The sequence below is a fragment of the Lagenorhynchus albirostris genome, chromosome 11, assembly GCF_949774975.1.
Source record: "Lagenorhynchus albirostris chromosome 11, mLagAlb1.1, whole genome shotgun sequence".
NCBI lineage: Eukaryota > Metazoa > Chordata > Mammalia > Artiodactyla > Delphinidae > Lagenorhynchus > Lagenorhynchus albirostris.
Window position 1 is genome coordinate 90,021,199 of NC_083105.1, and position 23,237 is coordinate 90,044,435.

General features: G+C 36.4%; 1 protein-coding gene across 2 annotated transcripts in view; it reads right to left on the reverse strand.

The window, feature by feature from the left end:
- PIK3C2G (phosphatidylinositol-4-phosphate 3-kinase catalytic subunit type 2 gamma) overlaps window positions 1-22,999 on the reverse strand; it is a 360,629-nt gene extending 337,630 nt beyond the window's left edge. Inside the window, exon 1 of one of the 2 annotated variants that reach the window (XM_060166784.1) lies at window positions 22,933-22,999. In XM_060166784.1, the coding sequence (XP_060022767.1) occupies window positions 22,933-22,998 (66 nt within the window). In that variant the 5' untranslated portion in view covers window position 22,999. The remainder of the gene's footprint in view (window positions 1-22,932) is intronic. The other variant, XM_060166785.1, reaches the window with a different exon arrangement.
- Between the last annotated feature and the right edge of the window lie 238 nt (window positions 23,000-23,237).

Genomic DNA, 23,237 nt, shown 5'->3' on the forward strand with positions numbered 1-23,237 from the left:
AGTGTTTATATAATTTAATGAAATGTATATATAATTAATCTATATTATGTATAAAATTTACACTAGCTTACTTTTTCCATTTCTAATTTGGAAATGAGTGGTAAGGTAAACATATTATTTTCATGATCTCTAATTATTTTCACCTAGGTGCAAACAAGAGATGCTTGGGAAAAACATTAGTTTCCAAGGAGTCTTTATCAGACGGCTTTTTGTGTGAACAATTGACATTTTCTTAGTCATGTATAATCCTATAGAAGACTCACTTCCTATTAGACTGCCTAAAGCTCTTGGTATATGGAAAATTTGAAGCTGTCACTTATGCTTATGTTTGAGAGATATTGACTTGAATACATCAATTCATTTATTCATACCTCTATTTACTCATTTGCACATTTATTTATTCAGTACCTGTTTTAAAAGATTTTGTGTCAAGTACTGTGCAAAGCACTGGGAATATAAAAATGATAAAGCGCAGCTGTTGCCCTCAAGTACCTCACAGACATAAATTTATAATACGGTATTACATGACAATGACTTTAACAGATGCAGTCTTCATTTTGTTTGGGGGAATTTCATATAGAACATTGTTAAGATTATTTTGCCTTAGAGAAAGCAGAAGTAAAATTCATGAAGGACATATTTAAGGTTTATGTATTGGGTATGTTCTTGTTTAGAATATGCAATATATCAGAGATAATTTTATGCAGGTCATTGAGACCTGGTTTCAAGAATACTTTGATTCCTAAGTATTCTTAAGTTTTTAGCCCCAAACATGATAAAGCAGTTGAAACAGTAATTCATTCAGTTCCTCTGAATGTGTCTTAGGAGTAAATATGACAATGGAAAGTCAGCCTCCAGCTCTGATGTAACAACTTTGGGGGAAATGATCTAGTGGGAATGAAACCTGTTTCAGGGGAGGACACGGACAGTCAAGGAATATGACATCAACTCTTAAGGGAGGAGGTCCTCAGACCCAATCCTGGGGGCTCCATAAATGCAGCTTAGTGGTATTTGGGAAGAACCAACAGTGCTTCACCTATTGTGAGACAAATCTATTCTGAAAAATCAGCACTATGAGAATTTTTATGTGATCGAAGCAGTAGTGGCTGCTGTTTTCTTTTTCTACTGCAACCAATATTTAGGTCCCCATCCCCTATTTAAGTCTCTGTTATTGAATTTTCTATTAGTAATGAATGGGTAAGTTAGAGAGTTATTTTCAATAACTTATTTGGTTTTCAAAGGAATCCTTTACATTAAACCTTTAAGCAATAGTATTAGGAAAAGACAGTTGCAGTTTATCAAAGTGAGTTGGGTAAGGTTTCAGGAAGAGAAGATTCCTAAACTGATGGAAGGAAGAGTAGCAGTTTTCCAGACAGGTTTGGGACAAGGAAGAGGAGGTCCTTTGTTTTCCAGACAGAGACTATTATTTGTGAAAAGTCAAGGAGAAAAATAAGAAGAAAGAAAAACAAGAATAGGAAAAATGGGATAAAGAAACTGTGTAATCCAGAAGAAGAAAGATGAAGAAGATGGTAGAAAGGTGAAGATGTGAAAAGGTACTCTGTTGGGAACAGAGTACTAGCTGCTGAGTTAGAGTAGTGAAAAGACTAACATAGTCTTGTAACCAAATGGAAAAGAGAATTATCATCAAATTTTTTGGCAGCAACACCTTGTGCCGGAAGAAAATTGAGTTATATATTTAAGATATACAAGAAAATAAATTGTGAACCAAGAATATGTGTTCACTTAAACTGACTTCCAAATTAAAATTCCTCAAACTGCCATGGCCACACAACAACTTAGGGAATATTGTTTTTATGGACTATTTATTAATCAGCTACTGAAGAATAAGCTTCAGATAATCAAAATGACAGATACATCAACATTAAGACTACCGATGGGTATTGAATATATACATATTTTCTTGAAGAACTCAAATAGATGAGGGATATGGAGACAGTTTAATATGGCTGTCTGCACTGAAAATGTAGATAGGGTTCAGCTTTAATAAAAGGCAGGGGAAATGAAGAGAACATATACACATTTTTTGAAAACTTTTTATTAATCATATGGGTGATTGTGTTAGAATTGTTATCCTTAGAATACTTGTATGTAATACTAGGTAAAACAAATGAATAATTCTGGCATTCCCAGTGCCCTTAAGAACCAGTAATCTTAGTAGTATAAAATTATACCTGAAAGTATCAGAACAAACTCATCAGGTTTTAAAAAAAAATCTATAATTATCTATCCATAGCTTTTTTCCTTGGAAAGGCCTAGAAATAATGCCTATCTTAATAGCAGTGAACATCCCTACCATCCAGACTGTTTGAAATACCACTTCCTCCTAAAAGAAAGAAGCCTACTTGGAGTACCACCTGATTTTGAGAAAAGGACAGCTAACGTAAGATGAGCATATGATATCCTATTATTTTAGTTAATAAGGAAGCTATTACAGAATACAAGGATGCACCAATAGAAGTTGAGCACCAGCTTGAAAAGGCTCACATTGGCCTAAAAGTATAATAAACTGAAATGGATGAAAACATATCAAACATGTTAAGTGCATGAATTCATAATGATACACATACACACATACAATTAATTAATTGCCTTTGTACAGCACAGGATTAATAAAATACACAATAAAACATGTTTTGTCTTTTTTATATGAAATGAACACTGGATAACTAAGTAATAGATGAGGCAAAGTTTCTCTTTGTACAAGTATTGCAAAACATAAGTAAAGAAAGAATGATGAAGTTGGGTTATCAATATTTTACAGTAAGTCATGAATTATAAAATCTAGGCATAAAGCATTGGTGGTTGCTAACATCACAAAAAGTGGAGCAGCCAGCATTTTGTGCTTTCTGACAAAGAATTCAAAACTACCATGAAGAAGTCTTGCCAGAAAATCTAACCTTAATCTATCTGATTAAGCTTCTAGATCTAATCACCATGCACAAGAAACACAGGGTAGAGGAGACATGTTAAACTAAATCAGGATGGAAATTGATATAGAAAAATAAGCTGGCTTCTTCAACAAATGAATTAGAAGGGAAAAAAAAGGAAAGGGGGATGAAATACATCAATTGAAAAAGACTGTAAAAACCCACACCTACACCCCACCTCCCCACAAAAAAGAAGGTAAAACAAAGCCATGCACTTTAGGGATACACACTTGAATAATGAAACTATATAGAAAAGTACAGAAGAGACATCAGAAGAGCTGTTGTTCTTGGGGAGAGGAAAGGTATGGTAAGGGGTGAATGGAGGGCTTTTGGATGGCAGGAAAGGTTTATCTCTTGACATGGAGGGTGGTTAGAAGGTTGTTCAATTTATAATAGTACATTAAGCTATACATTTGTTTTATGTAGTTGGTAATATAAAATTTTTTAAAAGGAATAGATAGCTTGATTTCTTGCTATCCAGTGAATCCCACTTGAATCCCAGTGTGGGAGAAAACCAATATTTAATGAATGAATCTAAAAAGAAAAAGTACAAAATAACCTGAAAGGTAGGAAGAGGAACTATAAGCCACTATCACTTCACTTTGTCCACTTCTGGTCCTGGTAAGAGGAAAAGAAGTGAAAGGCAAGTGGCTTCCTTTCAAGAACCTGATTATGAAGTTGCACATATCACTTCTGCTCACATACATTGGCCTGAATATATAACTGTAAGGAAGGCTGGGAAATGTAGTTCCTTATTGTGTTGCCAGGAGACCGGAAGAAAGACAGATGTTGTATTACTAAAAGGAAAAATAATGGAGAACTTGAAGTTCTCTGGGAGGCCTGGAGTTGGAATGGGAAATGAAGATGCTGAACCAGGTGTAACTAGGAGCAAAAGTCCTTAATGGATGTGGAGGAACAAGGTCAGAGGATGTCAGTAAGTAGAAGGGACACCGTTAGGAGAGCAAGATGTTATTGGACCCTGGTTGTCCTTGCCTCCTGTTCCTTGGTATGAGGGGCATGGGAGAATGAACAGCTTCCACAGGAGAGCTACAAAGAAGCAGAGTCCTTGGAGAGCCAGGGTTCCCTTTTGGAAAAGGAAGTGAAGAGGGCTAAAGAAATCAACAATGCATCTTGCATAGATTAAATCTCAACTGGAAAAACACTTCCCACTGCACATTTTACAAGTTGGTATTTCTGTCACTCCTTTTACTTTGAGCAGATATGGAATACAAAACATTAATCAGTTCAGCTCTAGTTCTTAAAATTATCTGTTTAATTTAAATATTTAATTTTTTAAAATAACAGCAAATATTAGTATGTTTTTAGTAAATAACTTGAAGCATATCAAAGTTACCTGTTTAGAATATGAGACGCTTCATTGTTTTATACTAATATAATTTACAAAATTTTCCATACATGGGGCTTCCCTGGTGACGCAGTGGTTGAGAGTTCGCCTGCCAATGCAGGGGACACGGGTTCGTGCCCCGGTCTGGGAGGATCCCACATGCCGTGGAGCGGCTGGGCTCATGAGCCATGGCCGCTGAGCCTGCGCGTCCAGAGCCCTGTGCTCCGCAATGGGAGGGGCCACAACAGTGAGAGGCCCGCGTACCGCAAAAAAAAAAAAAAAAAAAAAACTAAAAATTAAGATACCATATGATCCAGCAATCCCACTCCTGGATATATATCCAGAAAAGCTAAAAACTCTTAATTGGAAAAGATACAGGCCCCCCAGCATTCATAGCAGCACTATTTACAACAGGCAAGACATGGAAGCAACCTAAGTGTCAATCGACAGATGAATGGGTAAAGAAAATGTGGTGTGTGTGTGTGTGTGTATACACACACACAAAGTAATATTACTCAACCATAAAAATGAAATAAAGCTATCTGCAGTAATGTAGATGGACCTAGAGATTATCATACTAAGTGAAGTAAGTCAGCCAAAGACAAATCACATGATATTACTTATATGTGGAATCTAAAAAAATGATACAAATGAACTTATTTACAAAACAGAAACAGACTCACAGACATAGAAAACAAATTCATAGTTACCAAAGGGGAAAGGGGAGGAGGGATAAATCAGGAGTTTGGGATTAGCATAAACACACTACTGTATATAATATAGATAAACAAGGACCTACTGTATAGCACAGGGAACTATATTCAATATCTTGTAATAATCTATAATGAAAAAGAATATAGATATATGTGTGTATAACTGAATCACTTTGCTGTACACCTGAAACTAATACAACATTGTAAATCAACTGTACTTCAATTTAGAAAATAAATAAAACATACATCTGAAAGGTGTACATCATATGATTCACTGCATAAGAGCTACAACAATAGGAATGCATCTAAAAATCAACATTGTATAAGAATTAAATGAATTAGTGTGTAAAGGCTGAATGAAAAAAACAGGCAAAATCAGAAAACTTTAAAACAACCTGAAAAAGCTTGTAAATTGTGGAAAAAGAAAGCTGGTTGACAGACTGTGAGCTTAGTAAATGAGTTCAGTTCCCTAATCTTAGAATAATGATAATAATAAAATAAATTGAGGTTTTTAAAATCAGTCCAGTTGACTTTCTTTAAATGGAATCTGGCTGGTAGTGTGTGACTTAAAAAATTAACCAAATATTAAAAAAATGAAAAAGTCTATTCATTGTATAACATTGCCAGCAACAAAGACTGGCAACCATTCATTTGATTACCCAAATTTTTACCATATATAAGACAAAGCAGATCAATCTGAAATAGAAAGAAAAAAAAAACCTGGATGGCACTTTCTTTATTATCTTAAGGATATGACTTGCTTTATTATCTGAAGGAGAATAAATCTACCAGTCTGAACAGTGTTAAGAAGATGACCAATTTCCTTGCTACTGCCTGACTCGGAGTTCTAGAATCGTATCAACTCTCCCCACCACCCAAAGAAGGGTATCTACAGGCAGGGCCACTTTACCATCCCCCTTTCTACATGTTTTCTAAGACTAAAATTTGTATTAATGCAAAATATTCAGAGACTACAGTGGCTAAGCATTTGGTTTGCTGCATCTGAGAATGTGAAAAAAGGAAGTGCCGTAAGAAAGTACAAAGGTAGACCGCTTCTGGCAAAATAACTATACATTGTTTACAATTACCTAGAAAAATGCTTACCTTCTCAAAGTAGTCAACTAGACTGCAGAAGCAAGACTGGTGAAGTACAGAATTTAGAGAAATTAAGTGACTGCCAGTGACCAGTAATTAGACTAAGTCTGTTCACATTTACCATTGCTCTAGCTAAAAATCTGAGAAACGTGTTTTAACAGCAACCAGGAAAACGAGAGTAACCAGAAGAAACTACAAATGTTATTTTTGAGTAATCAGTGGAGAGAATCTTCATTCCTAAAGGATGAGTAGTTGGAAAAAAATCAAATTAGAGATGTGAAAATATTCTGCAAGAAGTAAAATAACTGACAAGACACAAGGCGTTTTTGAAAAATATATGCTATAGTACACCTAAGTAGATTTTATAAAAACATAAGCATTTTTGTTTTTATAAAATTAAGAAATGTGTTCAGTGAAATAAGATATAAAAATAAAATTTGAAATAATATAACAATAAAATTAAGACTAAAGATATGGAGGAGATGGATAAAAGGGATATGTTAATAAAAATGGGGCTTAATGAGCTACTAAGATGTAAAGAAACTAAAAATTCAGTGACACATTTAAAATATTCATTAAAAGCAGAATTGACAAAGCAGAAAATGAAATTTTGAGATGAACATTGAGAACCACTCTATGAATACAGAGGAAAAGGAACTAGTGATAGAAATGAATGAGAGGTACTCTTGAAATTGCAGAAGTCAAAGAAAGGACATCTGACATCATATTATTGAAATGAAACAGAGGTAATATTGAAGATTGCCAAAAAATCTAACTGGGCTGAATAAAGCTCTGCATATGCATATCAAACCTGAATACATATATGACACACATACAACCAGGAAAAATTAAAGAAATATGTAAAGTATGTAAACTTTTTAAAGGAGGAGGGGAAGAGGAGGGAAAAAATAAATAAAGGAAAGTTAGTCTGGACATAGACTTCACCTTTAAACACTAACTGTCCCAGGACAAGGGGACAGTAGCTACATAGTTTCGAGAGTAAATATGTTTTATGTCAGTCATTCAGTTTGCCATTTATATGTGAAAACAGCTAAAACATATTTGCATGTATGTAAGTGCTCAGAAATCTTTGTACCCTTATAATGGAAAAGGTGCACCGGTTGACAAACTTTTAATCAAAAATAAGAACTCAAGATTAGGGACCTAAGAGTAGATATTAGTACTGGGAGATTGGCTTGATACTTTGCAATGACCTAGAGGGATGGGATAGGGAGGATGGGAGGGAAGCTCAAGAGGGAGGGGATACGGGGACATGTGTATGCATATGGCTGATTCTTTGTGTTGTGCAATAGAAACTAAAACAGTATTGTGAAGCAATTATACTCCAATAAAGATCTATTAAAATTTTTAATAAATCACCTAATGTTGACTTAGTCTAAATAATTATTAAAAACATAATTTTAAATATAATAACTGCAAAGATTGTTTGGTATTAATAAGCTAGATGAGAAATCATAGACCATTCCAAAACTGAAAGGCATGCTAAATTTTCTGCCTTAAAAGGAGAAAGGGGATTGAAGTATGCTATTTCCTTTTCAACAGTGATTAAGAAAAAATTAATTCATATATAATTATTTGTACAAATATATAGTTGTAATGTGTCACAGAGACATATTAGTTGAAGAAGAACAGTGTGTATAACTTCCAAACCACCAGAAGAATCAAAATTTGGTAACATTTGCATTATACTCATCAGGAAAATGGGAAAAGTATGTATTAAGAATAAAAACCAGAATGAGGCAAGTAAGATCAGTGGCATTTCTAATAGCAGTAGTATAAATAGTTAATTGGAATAAAAAACATTATCCAAATATGTAATTTTTAGTTGTGTGGTTTTTGTAACAGAAACATGAAAAGTATCAAAGTTAAGAGAAAAGTGTTGCCAAGCATATAACTCAAGCACAGAAACACACACTCACACACACACTCCCAATGAAGCAGAATAGGTAATGGAGGTATCTAGTATCAGAAAACAGAATATAGGGTAAAAAACATCAAGATGATCTTATGGCAATTTCTAGAGATGTTATAGTAGATGTGGACATTTATGTGTTAAATAAAAGTATGTTGTGTGTATACTTTTTTTTAACAACTTTATTGGAGTATAATTGCTTTACAGTGGTGTGTTAGTTTCTGCTGTATAACATAGTGAATCAGCTATACATATACATATATCCCCATATCTCCTCCCTCTTATGACTCCCTCCCACCCTCCCTATCCCACCCCTCTAGGTGGACACAAAGCACCAAGCTGATCTCCCTGTGCTATGTGGCTGCTTCTCACTGGCTATCTATTTTATATTTGGTAGTGTACATATGTCCATGCCACTCCCTCACTTTGTCTCAGCTTACCCTTGCCCTTCCCCATGTCCTCAAGTCCGTTCTCTATGTCTGCGTCTTTATTCCTGTCCTGCCCCTACGTTCTTCAGAACCATTTTTTTTTTGTTTTAGATTCCATATATATGTGTTAGAATATGGTATTTGTTGTTCTCTTTCTGACTTACTTCACTTTGTATGACAGACTCTAGGTCCATCCACCTCACTACAAATAACTGAATTTCATTTCTTTTATGGCTGAGTAATATTCCATTGTATATATGTGCCACACCTTCTTTATCCATTCATCTGTCGATGGACACTTAGGTTGCTTCCATATCCTGGCTATTGGAAATAGAGCTGCAGTGAACACTGTAGTACATGACTCTTTTCGAATTATGGTTTTCTCAGGGTATATACCCAGTAGTGGGATTGCTGGGTCGTATGGTAGTTCTATTTTTAGGTTTTTAAGGAACCTCCATACTGTTCTCCATAGTGGTTGTATCAATTTACATTCCCACCAATAGTGCAGGAGGGTTCCCTTTTCTCCACACCCTTTCCAGCATTTATTGTTTGTAGATTTTTTGATGATGGCCATTCTGACTGGTGTGAGGTGATACCTCATTGTAGTTTTGATTTGCATTTCTCTAATGATTAGTGATGTTGAGCATCCTTTCATGTGTTTGTTGGCAATCTGAATATGTTTGGAAAAATGTCTCTTTAGGTCCTCTGCCCATTTTTGGATTGGGTTGTTTTTTTTCTAATTGAGCTGCATGAGCTGCGTGTATATTTTGCAGATTAATCCTTTGTCAGTTGCTTCATTTGCATATATTTTCTCCTATTCTGAGGGTTATCTTTTTGTCTTTTTTATGGTTTCCTTTGCAGTGCGAACCTTTTAAGTTTCATTAGGTCCCATTTGTTTATTTTTGGTTTTATTTCCATTTCTCTAGGAGGTGGGTCAAAAAGGATCTTGCTGTGATTTATGTCATAGAGCATTCTACCTATGTTTTCCTCTAAGAGTTTTATAGTGTCTGGCCTTACATTTAGGTCTTTAATCCGTTTTCAGTTTATTTTTGTGTATGCTGTTAGGAAGCATTCTAATTCCATTCTTTAACATATAGGTGTCCGGTTTACACAGCACCACTTATTGAAGAGGCTAACTTTTCTCCACTGTATATTCTTGCTTCCTTTATCAAAAATTAGGTGACCATATGTGTGTGGGTTTATCTCTGGGCTTTCTATCCTGTTCCATTGATCTATATTTCTGTTTTTGTGCCAGTACCATACTGTCTTGATTACTGTAACTTTGTAGTATAGTCTGAAGTCCTGGTGCCTTATTCCTCCAGCTCCATTTTTCTTTCTCAAGATTGCTTTGGCTATTCGGGATCTTCTGTGTTTCTATACAAATTGTGAAATTTTTCATTCTAGTTCTGTGAAAAATGCCATTGGTAGTTTGATAGGGATTACATTGAATCTGGAGATTGCTTTGGGCGGTATAGACATTTTCACAATGTTGATTCTTCCAATCCAAGAACATGGTGCATCTCTCCATCTGTTTGTATCATCTTTACTTTCTTTCATCAGTGTCTTATAGTTTGCTGCATACTGGTCTTTTGTCTCTTTAGGTAAGTTTATTAGGAGGTGTTTTATTCTTTTTGTTGCAGTGGTAAATGGGAGTTTTTCCTTAATTTCTCTTTCAGATTTTTCATCATTAGTGTATAGGAATGCAAGAGATTTCTCTGCATTAATTTTGTATCCTGCTACTCTACCAAATTCATTGATTATCTCTAGTAGTTTTCGGGTAGCATCTTTAGGATTCTTTATGTATAGTATCATATCATCTGCAAATAGTGACAGTCTTATTCTTTTCCAATTTGGATTTTTTTTTCTTTTTCTTCTCTGATTGCTGCAGCTAAAACTTTCAAAACTATGTTGAATAATAGTGGTGAGAGTGGGCAACCTTGTCTTGTTCCTGACCTTAGTGGAAATGGTTTCAGTTTTTCCCCTTTGAGAACGATGTTGGCCGTGTGTTTGTCATATATGGCCTTTATTATGTTGAGGTAAGTTCCCTCTATGCCTACTTTCTGGAGGGTTTTTATCATAAACGGGTGTTGAATTTTTTTGAAAGCTTTTCTTGCATCTATTGAGATGATCATATGGTTTTTCTCCAATTTGATAACATGGTATATCACATTGATTGATTTGCATATATTAAAGAATCCTTGCATACCTGGCATAAACCCCACTTGATCATGGTGTATGATCATTCTAATGTGCTGTTGGATTCTGGTTGCTAGTATTTTGATGAGGATTTTTGCATCTATGGTCATCAGTGATTTTGGCCTGTAGTTTTCTTTTTGTGACATCTTTGTCTGGTTTTGGTATCATGGTGATGGTGGCCTTGTAGAATGAGTTTGGGAGTGTTCCTCCCTCTGCTATATTTTGGAAGAGTTTGAGAAGGATAGGTGTCAGCTTTTCTCTAAATGTTTGTTAGAATTCACCTGTGAAGCCATCTGGTCCTGGGCTTTTGTTTGTTGGAAGATTTTTAATCACAGTTTCAATTTCAGTGCTTGTGATTGGTCTGTTTATATTTTGTATTTCTTCCTGGTTCAGTCTCAGAAATTTGTGCTTTTCTAAAAATTTGTACATTTCTTCCAGGTTGTCCATTTTATCGGCATATAGTTGCTTGTAGTAATCTCTCATGATCCTTTGTATTTCTGCAGTGTCAGTTGTTACTTCTCCTTTTTCATTTCTAATTCTGTTGATTTAAGTCTTCTCCCGTTTTTACTTGATGAGTCTAGCTAATGGTTTATCAATTTCATTTATCTTCTCAAAGAACCAGCTTTTAGTTCTATTGATCTTCACTCTTATTTCCTTCATTTCTTTATCATTTATTTCTGATCTGATCTCTATGATTTCTTTCCTTCTGCTAACTTCGGGGTTTCTTTCTTCTTCTTTCTCTAATTGCTTTAGGTGTAAGGTTAGGTTGTTTATTTGAGACGTTTCTTGTTTCTTGAGGTAGTATTGTATTGCTATAAACTTCCCTCTTAGACCTGCTTTTGCTGCATCTCAAAGGTTTTGGGTCATCGTGTTTTCATTGTCATTTGTTTGTAGGTATTTTTTGATTTCCTCTTTGATTTCTTCAGTGATCTCTTGGTTATTTAGTAGTGTATTGTTTAGCCTCTATGTGTTTGTAGTTTTTACAGATTTTTTTCGTGTAATTGATATCTAGTCTTGTAGTGTTGTGGTTGGAAAAGATACTTAATATGATTTCAATTTTCTTTAATTTACCAAGGCTTGATTTGTGACCCAAGATACAATCTATCTTATAGAATGTTCCATGAGCACTTGAGAAGAACGTGTATCCTGTTGTTTTTGGATGGAATGTTGTATTAATATCAATTAAGTCCATCTTGTTTAATGTATCATTTAAAGCTTGTATTTCCCTATTTATGTTCATTTTGGATGATCTGTTCATTGGTGAAAGTGGGGTGTTAAAGTCCCCTACTATGATTGTGTTACTGTTGATTTCCCCTTTCATGGCTGTTAGCATTGCCTTATGTATTGACGTGCTCCTATGGTAGGTGCATAAATATTTACAATTGTTATATCTTCTTCTTGGATTAATCCCTTGATCATTATGCAGTGTCCTTCTTTGTCTCTTGTAATACTCTTTATTTTAAATTCTGTTTGTTCTGATATGAGAATTGCTACTCCAGCTTTCTTTTGATTTCCATTTGCATGGAATATCTTTTTCCATCCCCTCACTTTCAGTCTGTATGTGTCCCTAGGTCTGAAGTGGGTCTCTTGTAGATAGCATATACACGTCTTGTTTTTGTATCCATTCAGCCAGTCTGTGTCTTTTAGTTGGAACATTTAATCCATTTACATTTAAGGTAGTTATCGATATGTATGTGCCTATTACCATTTTCTTAATTGTTTTGGGTTTGTATTGTAGGTCTTTTCCTTCTCTTGTGTTTCCTGCCTAGAGATGGTCCTTTAGCATGTGTTTTAAAGCTGGTTTGGTGGTGCTGAATTCTCTTAGCTTTTGCTTGTCTGTAAAGGTTAATTTCTCTGTCAAATCTGAATGATATCCTTGCTGGTTAGAGTAATCTTGGTTGTAGGTTTTTCCCTTTCATCAGTTTAAATATGTCCTGCTACTCCCTTCTGGCTTGCAGAGTTTCTGCTGAAAGATCAGCTGTTAACCTTATGGGGATTCCCTTGTATGTTGTCTGTTGCTTTTCCCTTGCTGCTTTTTATATTTTTTCTTTGTATTTAATTTTTGATAGTTTGATTAATATGTGTCTTGGCGTTTTTCTCCTTGGATTTATCTTATGTGGGACTCTCTGTACTTCCTGGACTTGATTGACTATTTCCTTTCTCATGTTTGGGATGTTTTCAATATAATCTCTTCAAATATTTTCTCAGACCGTTTCTTTTTCTCTTCTTCTTCTGGGACCCCTATAATTTGAATTTTGGTACATTTAATGTTTTCCCAGAGGTTTCTGAGACTGTCCTCATTTCTCTTCCTTCTTTTTAATTTATTCTGCTCTGAGGTAATTATTTCCACTGTTTTATCTTCCAGGTCACTTAGCCGTTCTTCTGCCTCAGTTATTCTATTGATGATTCCTTCTAGAGAATTTTTAATTTCATTTATTGTGCTGTTCATCATTGTTTGTTTCCTCTTTTGTTCTTCTAGGTCCTTGTTCAACATTTCTTGTATGTTCTTCATTGTATTTACAAGATTTTGGATCATCTTTACTATCATTATTCTGAATTTTTTTTCAGGTAGACTGCCTATTTCCTCTTCATTTGTTTGGTCTGCTGGGTTTTTACCTTGTTCCTTCATCTGTTTTGTATTTCTCTGTCTTCTAATTTTGCTTAACTTACTGTGTTTGGTGTCTCCTTTTCACAGGCTGCAGGTTCGTGGTTCCTGTTGTTGGTGTCTGCCCCCAGTGGCTAAGGTTGGTTCAGTGGCTTGTGTAGGCTTCATGGTGGAGGGCACTGATGCCTGTGTTCTTGTGGATGAGGCTGGATCTTGTCTTTCTGGTGGGCAGGACTGCATGTGGTGGCGTGTTTTTGGGTGTCTGTGACCTTATTATGCTTTTAGGCAGCCTTTTGCTAATGGGTGGGGTTGTGTTCCTGTCTTGCTAGTTGTTTGGCATCAGGTGTCCAGCACTGTAGCTTGCTGGTCATTGAGTGGAGCTGGGGCTTACTGTTGAGATGGAGATCTCTGGGAGATTTCGCCATTTGAGATTACGTGGGTGGGAGGTCTCTGGTGGTTTAATGCCCTGAACTCCGTTCTTCCTCCTCAGAGCTCATGCCTGACCCCCGGCTGGAGTACCAAGAGCCTGTCAGCCACATGGCTCAGAAGAAAAGGGAGGAAAAACAAAAGAAATAAAACAAAATAAAATAAAACTCTTATTAAAATAAAAAAATTTTAAAAATCATTAAAAGTAAAAAAATAAAAGAGTAATAAAAAAGAAAGAAAGAAGAGAATAACCAATCCAAAAACAAATCCACCAGTGTTAACAAGCACTAAAAACTATACTAAAAAAGAAAAAAAAAAGATAAAATGGACAGACAGAACCCAGAAAAAATGGTAAAAGCAAAGGTATACAGACAAATCACACAAAGACGCATATACATACACACTCACAAAAAGCGAAAAAGGATAAATATATATATATATATAAAGAAAAAAAAGAAAGAGAGCAACCAAATCAGTAAAGAAATCTACCAATGACAATAAGCTCTAAATACTAAACTAAGATAAACATAAAACCAGAAACAAAAATAGATGCAGAAGGCAAATCTCAAGTCTACAGTTGCTCCCAAAGTCCACCACCTCAGTTTTGGGATGATTCGTTGTTTATTCAGGCATTCCACAGATGCAGGGTAACCTCAAGTTGTTGTGGAGATTTAATCCGCTGCTTCTGAGGGTTCTGGGAGAGATTTCCCTTTCTCTTCCTTGTTCTCACAGGTCCTGGGGTTCAGCTTTGGATTTCATCCTGCCTCTGCATGTAGGTCTCCTGAGGGCGTCTGTTCCCCACCCAGAAAGGACAGGGGTAAATGGATTCTGATAGGGGGCTCTGGCTCACTCAGGCGGGGGGAGGGAGGGGTACAGAACATGGAGCGAGCCTGCGGCGGCAAAGGCTGACATGACGTTGCAACAAGCCTGAGGCTTGCCATGTGTTCTCCTGGGGAAGTTGTCCTTGGATCTCAGGACCCTGTCAGTGACAGGCTGCACAGGCTCTGGGTAGGGGAGGTGTGGATAGTGACCTGTGCTCGCACACAGGCTTCTTGGTGGCGGCAGCAGCAGCCTTAGGGTTTCATGCCCGTCTCTGGGGTCCACGCTGATAGCAGCGACTCGCGCCCATCTCTGGAGCTCATTTAGGCGGTTTTCTGAATCCCCTCTCCTAGTGCACTGTGAAACAATGGTCTCTTGCCTCTTAGGTAGGTCCAGAATTTTTCCCAGACTCCCTCCTGGCTAGCTGTGGCACACTAGCCCCCTTCAGGCTGTGTTCACGCAGACAACCCCAATCCTCTCCCTGGAGTCTGACCTCTGAAGCCCGAGCCTTAGCTCCCAGCCCCCACCCGCCCCGGCAGGTGAGCAGACAAGCCTCTTGGGCTGGTGAGGGCTGGTCGGCAGTGATCCTCTGTGTGGGAATCTCTCCGCTTTGCCCTCTGCATCCCTGTTGCTGCACTCTCCTCCGTGACTCCAAAACTTCCCCTCAACCCGCGCCCCCGTCCGCCAGTGAAGGGGCTTCCTAGTGTGTAGAAACTTTTCCTCCTTCACCCAGAGGTCCAGGTCCTATCCCAATTCTTTTGTCTCTGGTTTTTCTTTTTTCTTTTGGCCTACCCAGGTATGTGGGGAGTTTCTTGCCTTTGGGAACTCTGAGGTCTTCTGCCAGGGTTCAGTAGGTGTTCCGTAGGAATTATTCCACATGTAGATGTATTTTTGATGTGTTTGTGGGGAGGAAGGTGATCTCCACGTCTTATTCCTCTGCCGTCTTGAAGGTCCCCCCCCATGTATACTTTTTTAGTGGTGAATTAATGAACACCTCTGGGATTTTGTAACCAACTCAATTTATTATTAAATTTTATACTTATATTTTATATGTTTTTCCTTTTCATCTTTCCAAGATTGAATCTTCTAATAAATAGTTCATTAATAAATCATAGCAGCAAAAAACTTTTTTGGATTTAATTTTTTTATCCATTCTTTTTTTTTTTTTTTTTGCGGTATGCAGGCCTCTCACTGTTATGGCCTCTCCCGTTGCGGAACACAGGCTCCAGACGCGCAGGCTCAGCGGCCATGGCTCACGGGCCTAGCCGCTCCGCGGCATGTAGGATCTTCCTGGACCAGGGCACGAACCCGTGTCCCCTGCTTCGGCAGGCATACTCTCAACCACTACGCCACTAGGGAAGCCCCATTCATGATTTTTTAAATGGTGAACTATGAGTGAATAGAAAATACTTTAAAAATACAAAAAATAATTTGTACACACTAACAACCAAATTTTGTTTAATGAGGAAACGCTTATTAGCTTTCTCTTTCAAATCAAGAATAGGATAATTATTCCTTCTATCAAATTATTTTAGGACTTCTATCTAATAAAGTAAGATAAATGAGGATGTAACCATTAGAAAGGAGAATAGCTTTATTATGTATAGATGATATATTTATGTATGGATAATGTGTTAAATCCTTAGGATATATGGAGACATTCAACATGAGAAGTTATAAAGTTGTAAAAATATAAATAAACTTTGGAAGAATTTATAAACTTAATTCAAAACCCTTAATTGCGAAATTGACAAACTGATTCTAAGGCACTTTTGATAAAGAAAAGGGTAGAAAAAAAATTGGTGGGATTGGAAAAATAATACACCTTTTAAAGACACAATAGTTAAAACAGTGTAGAAATTGAGCAGTTTTAGACTTACACATCAAAGAAGTAGAAGAGAAAATACATGAACAAACCCTAGCATATATCACTTTTAGTTTAAGTTAGACATAGAGAAAGTATTGGGTTACTTAATAGATGGGGTAGGCACACCTGGTTAGTCATTTGGATAAAAAAGAATCTTAGCACCATTAAGTACAAATTACAATCCTCCCAACCAAGGACCACCTCAGAGGAACCTGCACACCCTCTTCCTCAGAACTGCCAGAGGAGGCCCAAGAGCAGGAAGGGACTGTTTGCCAGGCTCGTCAGTCCCTCATAAGGACACCCCCACTTTGTCCTTGTGTGCCTGTCCAGCCCCACAATATGCACCTGACTTTCTTATTATTAAGGATAATCCTCTTTAGCTCTTTCCTGGTTTCTGACAGCAAAAAACAAACAAAAAAGGGGCACTTCACTGGTGGTGCAGTGGTTAAGAATCTGCCTGCCATGGGGACTTCCCCGGTGACTCAGTGGTTAAGAATCCACCTGCCAATGCAGGGGACATGGGTTTGAGCCCTGGTCTGGGAAGATCCCACACACCACGGAGCAACTAAGCCCATGCGCCACAACTACTGAGCCTGCACTCTAGAGCCCGTGAGCCACAACTACTGAGCCTGCGTGCCACAACTACGGAAGCCCACGCGCCTAGAGCCCGTGCTCTGCAACGAGAGAAGCCACTGCAATGAGAAGCCCTCACACTGCAATGAAGAGTAGCCCCCGCTCGCTGCAACTATCTTTATATAGGGAATAAAGATCTATAATGTGGAATCATGAGACTTCTATATCTGTGGTCTCAAAACAACTGTGAAACACAGGTTTATTCTGTGAAACACAAGTTTGTCATTTGCTACAAGAAGCTGTCAGGAAAAATGTCTAGGTATGTTTGAGAGATGCTGAGTTATGGTAAGGTAGGCCTGCCTTTTAAAAAAAATTATTCTAGAAGTATTGATATATAGAGGTTTTACTATGCTTTGTGATAACATAGTATGCTTTGTAGAATTTCAAGAAGGGGCTATAGTTTGCAATACTTTTAAAACTAATTTACTCAGGATACTTTTTAAGAGCATTTTTGTTTTGGTCAGGACTCTTGGTCACAAATGGCAGAGGTCAATACAGGAGGGAATGTGATGTGAATTGAGGATGTGAACACTGTCACAACGAAGCCTCTCTTTCTCTCTCTTGATTCTCTTCCTTTCTCAGTATATTGGCTTCTGTGTTTTCTACAGTAAATGGATTTTTCCTCCAGGATCAGGAATATGGGTAGAGGCTTCTGGGAAACATGTCCTTCCTGCATAGCAAATGATGTACGTTTAAAAATTTTAAGCAGGAATTTGATTGACTAGCTTGAATTGCATGCACATCCTTTGGGTAAATCCCAGGGGTCGGTGGTAGGCAGAGGATGAAGTACTAGGATTAGCACAGACTGAACCATGAACCTAACTTTATGTCCTGTTAACAGAAGAATGGAAAGCCCAGACATGGCCACACCTCTTCCAGTCACACTCCATATTTTCTGGAAGATTGTCATTTAGAATATGTTCCGGAAAATGCTGAATAGGAAGAAAAAATGTAATTTAATAATTACATTTGCAAACATTTATTGAGTTCTAACTTAGAATGTGCAAGGTATTGGTCTATCTAAGTGCTTTCTACTTTTAACCTCTTTAATCCTCATACAAAACATAAGCCTCATGACAGTCTTTTGAATAGGCATTATTATTATCTTCATTTTAGAGGAAATTGAGGCACAAAGAATGTAAACATCTCGCAGAGTTCCTATATAAGTAGGAAGTGGAAGAGTTGGAATCAACTCTTTTCATCAGAAAAAGAAGATTATTATATTTTAAGGATCAACTCAACAACCCACTCTTGATGCCAGTGATTTTGATGTAATCTTTTAGAAAACTAGTATAAGACATTATTGATTTGTAGTAACTTACAAAATTAATGTATGGGGTGAAAATTAATTAGATGGTATTGAAATATAAAGATTAGCAAACCAAGTACTGTTCTTTCAAAATATATATCAGGAAGGTTTTTAGTCTTGATTTTTATTTTGGATGCTACTTACGGTTTTATGATTTTAAGAAATAGTATATGTATTATTCTGTTGTTACATTTAGCAGTGGAAAACTATTTGGTAACTCTCAAGTATAAGTTTAAAAATAATTTGAAATAGCAAAGATGCTTACTTAGTTGGCAAAGTCATTGGAAATTAATACAAATTAATGAAAATTAATACAAACAGCAAAATTACAATTTACTAAAGTTGATTGTTTTCCTGCTTGTAAAAAGGCCAGCTATGGGAACACTCAGTGAAAAGGAAAATTAAGGTTAAGTCTTATGAAAGGTATAGGAAAGATCTGTACCTTACTTTCTGTCTCTAAGATCAGAAAAAAATTGTGCCTCTGTGTGTGTGTTCTGCTTTTTTGGGGCAATCACAGTTTGTGTCCTTTTATTCACAAAATAAAAATTTATTGAATACATATTCTACTAGATCAGTCACCATGGTAGATACTGGCGATATGTCTGTGGATGGTGCTGAAAGTATTAAAGATCATATAGGCAGGTAATTTTGAATGTTATATGCATGTTAGAGAAAGATGCTTTTTTTCCTTCTTCAAGTCTGAGTGCCAACCAAGTGAAAATAATGAGCTATAAAGTAGTAGCAGAATGTGGCTAATAATGGTGAATTGCATTGAACAGCGTACAGAATTCTTATATAAAAATCACCATAAGTTTGAGACAAAGATGAAGAAACCTCCTGACAGAAGATTTTGCTAAGGATGTGTGTGTGTGTGTGCGCACGCACACGTGTGAGCACACGTATGTGAGCATGCATGGTCATGTATGCATGCACATATGTGTATGTAATAATGTATTTTGATAATCTGAAACTAGGTATGGGTGTATGGAATTATTCCATTTTAGTTCCTTAAACTTGGATAAATTGAAAGCTCCTTAGAAGCTAGAAAATAGTCAAGGTACATCTGAGGGGGTTCAAACAGAGCCCAAATGGTGAGAGAATAGATCAAAGGAAAACACACATATCACTCATTTCTCACCTTTTTCTTCTTGAAGGTAGAATACACAGGCTTGTATGTGTATACACAAACATATAGACTCACACACACATGTGCACATACACAGAATGAAGAAGTAACCTATCTGATGCTTATAGAATTAATACTGTGGGAGAAGAACATCATCTTGAAGACCCTAAGAAAGAGAATTCTCCAAGTAATGAGGACAAGGGTTGCTGAGTGAGCAAGTGTGCAGACCCTGCCTCCCCACGCCACCATGCATGCTTTTAGAGAATATTAGTCTGAAAAGATAGAGGAGAAAAATGTGGTGACACTGATTTCAAGCAGTTGAAGACAAACAAATGCCTTTGGTCCATCTGACCATGAAATTCTGAGCTTCACTGTGAGACAGGTAGATGTCTTTCTGTCCCAGAGGATGCCTACCCAAGAGGTAGATTGTTAATAAGAAAGTGTAGAACACAGATCTGAATCCAGGCTAACTGCTCACACAGCTAATTTCCTGGTTTCCCTCACACACAGTCCTTCAAGAAGTAGCTGTCTCAGAATCATCTCTGTCTCCTATTCAAAGATGCACAATTTTAAGAAGGTAATTAGAATGCAAACTAAGCAAAAATATCACAACAAAAGAGAAAGCCAGTATGATGGGGGGGGAGGAATCTGATGAGGAATGTAAGCCTGTCTTTCAAGAAGCAGAACAAAATAAAATCATGTTCTCAGAAAGGAATGGTGAATACAGATTGTGGTAAATATGTTGATAATTCTAAACTGATATTGGCTGTACAAATAGTAATAATTTCAAATATAGAGATCAAAATAAATTAGATATAATTAAATACTAGGCCACAAGGCTATATAAATTGGGATCGGGTGATCCAGATTTCTTAAGTTGCTTGTATTGTCTAGGAGGAAGTATAGATATAGATAACTAGACTTTTCAAGAATTCATGTTAAATTTTTAGATATAACCACTAAGATAATAGAGGGTGTATCTTTCTACAAGTAGAAAGAGAAAAACAAATGAAAAAAGCCCCAGAAAACCAGCAACAACACTTGATTAATTAGGAAGAGGGTCCAATGGTGACAGGTAAAACATAGGAAATGGTACAAATATAAACATTCTCTAAGATGGTAGGAATGAAAAAGTGTATTTCAGAAATCCATAAATGTAAATGGACTGAATATATTATATAAAATCTCTGGATTGTTACATTGTTTTTATAAGGGGGGAAAAAACCAAAGAGACATACCAGAAACACAAGGATAAGTATTGTTTAAAATTAAAAGGATGGAAAAAAGATATCCCAGGCAAATATTAATAGTAAGAACAGCAACAACAGAAACCTGGTGTGGTTATATTTAAAACAGGCTTACCGGCAAAAACAACCACAAATCAATCAACCAAACAACCCCACCCCCCAAAAAAATGTCTGGAGGTGAAGAGGAGCATTTTATAGAAGTAAAAGATTCAATTTACCCGATGGGTATCTCAGATATGTACTAAAAATAATTCCTTCAAAATTTATAACACAACACATTACAGTTCTATCAATACAAGAGAAACTGACAAATCCACCTTCATAATGGAAGGATTTAATAAAAATCCCACATGATTTATAGATCAATTAGACAAAAATATCATTAGGCATATAAAAAATTGAAAAAAATTAACAGGCTTGATGTAATGAACATATATAGAATATTGCATTCAGTAAATGGAAATTACATGTTCTTTTCAAGGACATGTATAACTTAAGAAAACTGATGGTATATTTGGCTACTTTTAACATAATTCAAAGTCAGTATGACATAGACTATTCTCTCTGACTCTCATGTAGTTAAATATTAGTAAAAAGAAGATAATTTACAAAAGAACTCATGTTTTCAACTTCAAAAACATTTCTAAATAACTCAAGAAGAAAAAGAATCACAATAAAGTTGGAAAATATTTAGAAATACAAAATAAAGTGGTCAAGAAAAGCATTTTGTGTAAGAGAAGTTCAAAGATACACATTACCCTTATTCTGTAGCTGAAAATAATTCTTGAAAATACTACATCCAACAAAAAAATACAGGATAATAACTTAAAATGGAAAATTGTGTCATAAAAGGACTATAGCTAATGGCTGATAGCAGTTAAAATTGATTTATACCTAAATAATTATAATTCATCTTCTGCTATGATTGTGGTATATCATTTTCATCAGATCATAAATTAAGAAAAAAAGGTAGTAATTTAGTTAGAAATACAATGCAATACTTTTCTATACAGGAAATGACTATTTCTAAGCTCCAAGAGAATTATACTCTGCTTTTTTGCTTACTTAAAGAAGGCTTCCTCACAACCAAAACAATTCCAGCTCCAACAGAAAATAACTTGAAATCAGGGCCTGAAGTTTCATCCTGGCAACATATGAGCTTGTTCATTCCATCTGTGAACTCACCTACTTAATATGATCCTTTTCTATAGGAGCTGGATGAAGAAAGCTATCTTGTTTTATTTTCCCGGCTCAATCACAATACTCTTTTCCTTATGCTCATTTCACAGACTTGCTTTGTATGTTGTGTAAATGGCAGTATGAGTAATACGTCATGGAAAGAACCCTTGAGTTGGAATAAGAAAATCTTGATTCGAATCCAAGCTCTTGATGCTATTAATGATGTAGATGATGTTATTTATAACGTAGGCAACGTGCTCTTGAACCCTTCTCTGTCTGTTACTAGATATACAATATTGCAATTAGATAATTAGATAATTAATTTTGAAAGTTTAATGGTATCACATGTATATTATGATTATTTTTTTTTAAAGTGGGGCCTATCATTTCTATCTTCAAACTCAAGTATCAGAAATGTAATTGTTTGCCAGGTAAGAATGTAAGGGGACAGTTGGGTCCCATACCCTGTTTATATTGGTCTTCATGAGCTGCCAGTACAGAGATAGGCAGACAGAACAGGACAGGAGCCCAGTATGGAGTAACAGAACAGAAAGAAAGCAGCTGCTTCCTCAGCAGGAACTCTTGTCAGTTTGGAGCCCATTTGTTAAGAATATCCACCCTTCATTTAATAAGAATTCCTTTCTGGAGTCATCAGCAGCACACAGTGTATAGACTACAGGCACTGGCTCAAGACGTTGAAGAAAATGTGCACAAAGAAAAGATCTCCCAGCAGACATGACTAATTGGCCCAAGACTCGGACAGCCATGAAAGTGAGCAGTTAAGAGATGATATAAAGGAAATGATCTCAGTGCAGTCGGTAGGGTCAGTCGGAGAGAGAGAGGGAAGGAGAGGGGAAGAGAAGGCATAATCAAGGTGCAGTCAGTTCTTCAGGAAAGGTCTGTCTTCTGGAAAATATTTACAAACCTACTGAGAATTGAAACTCATCTACCATTTAAGTTTTGCAATATAATTAAAGAGCTACTTCACTTCAGCAATACATTTGAATTCAAACATTCTCCTATGTATTCAGTTAAGTATAGAAGGTTTGTTTCAGTCTCTTACCTGAAGCATACATCTTCCTGAAACGAAACATGATCTCTTTTCTTTCCAAGAGTGAAATATGCTCATACAAGCTACAACACTCCCATTTTAAAGGAGCGTTATGCTTCCACTGGAAGCTTTTATTCCTGTTTGGCAGGTTGGACATGTTTAGGAATCTGTTTTCATCAAACCTTGGAGGGTTATGTGGAAAAAAGGAGTTTACATAATGAATACAGGGTTTAAGCCAAAAACCTAACAATGAATTAGCTTCCCTGTGCTAAGCAGATTTTGTGCCAGAAGACACTGAACATCAATATGCAAACAAA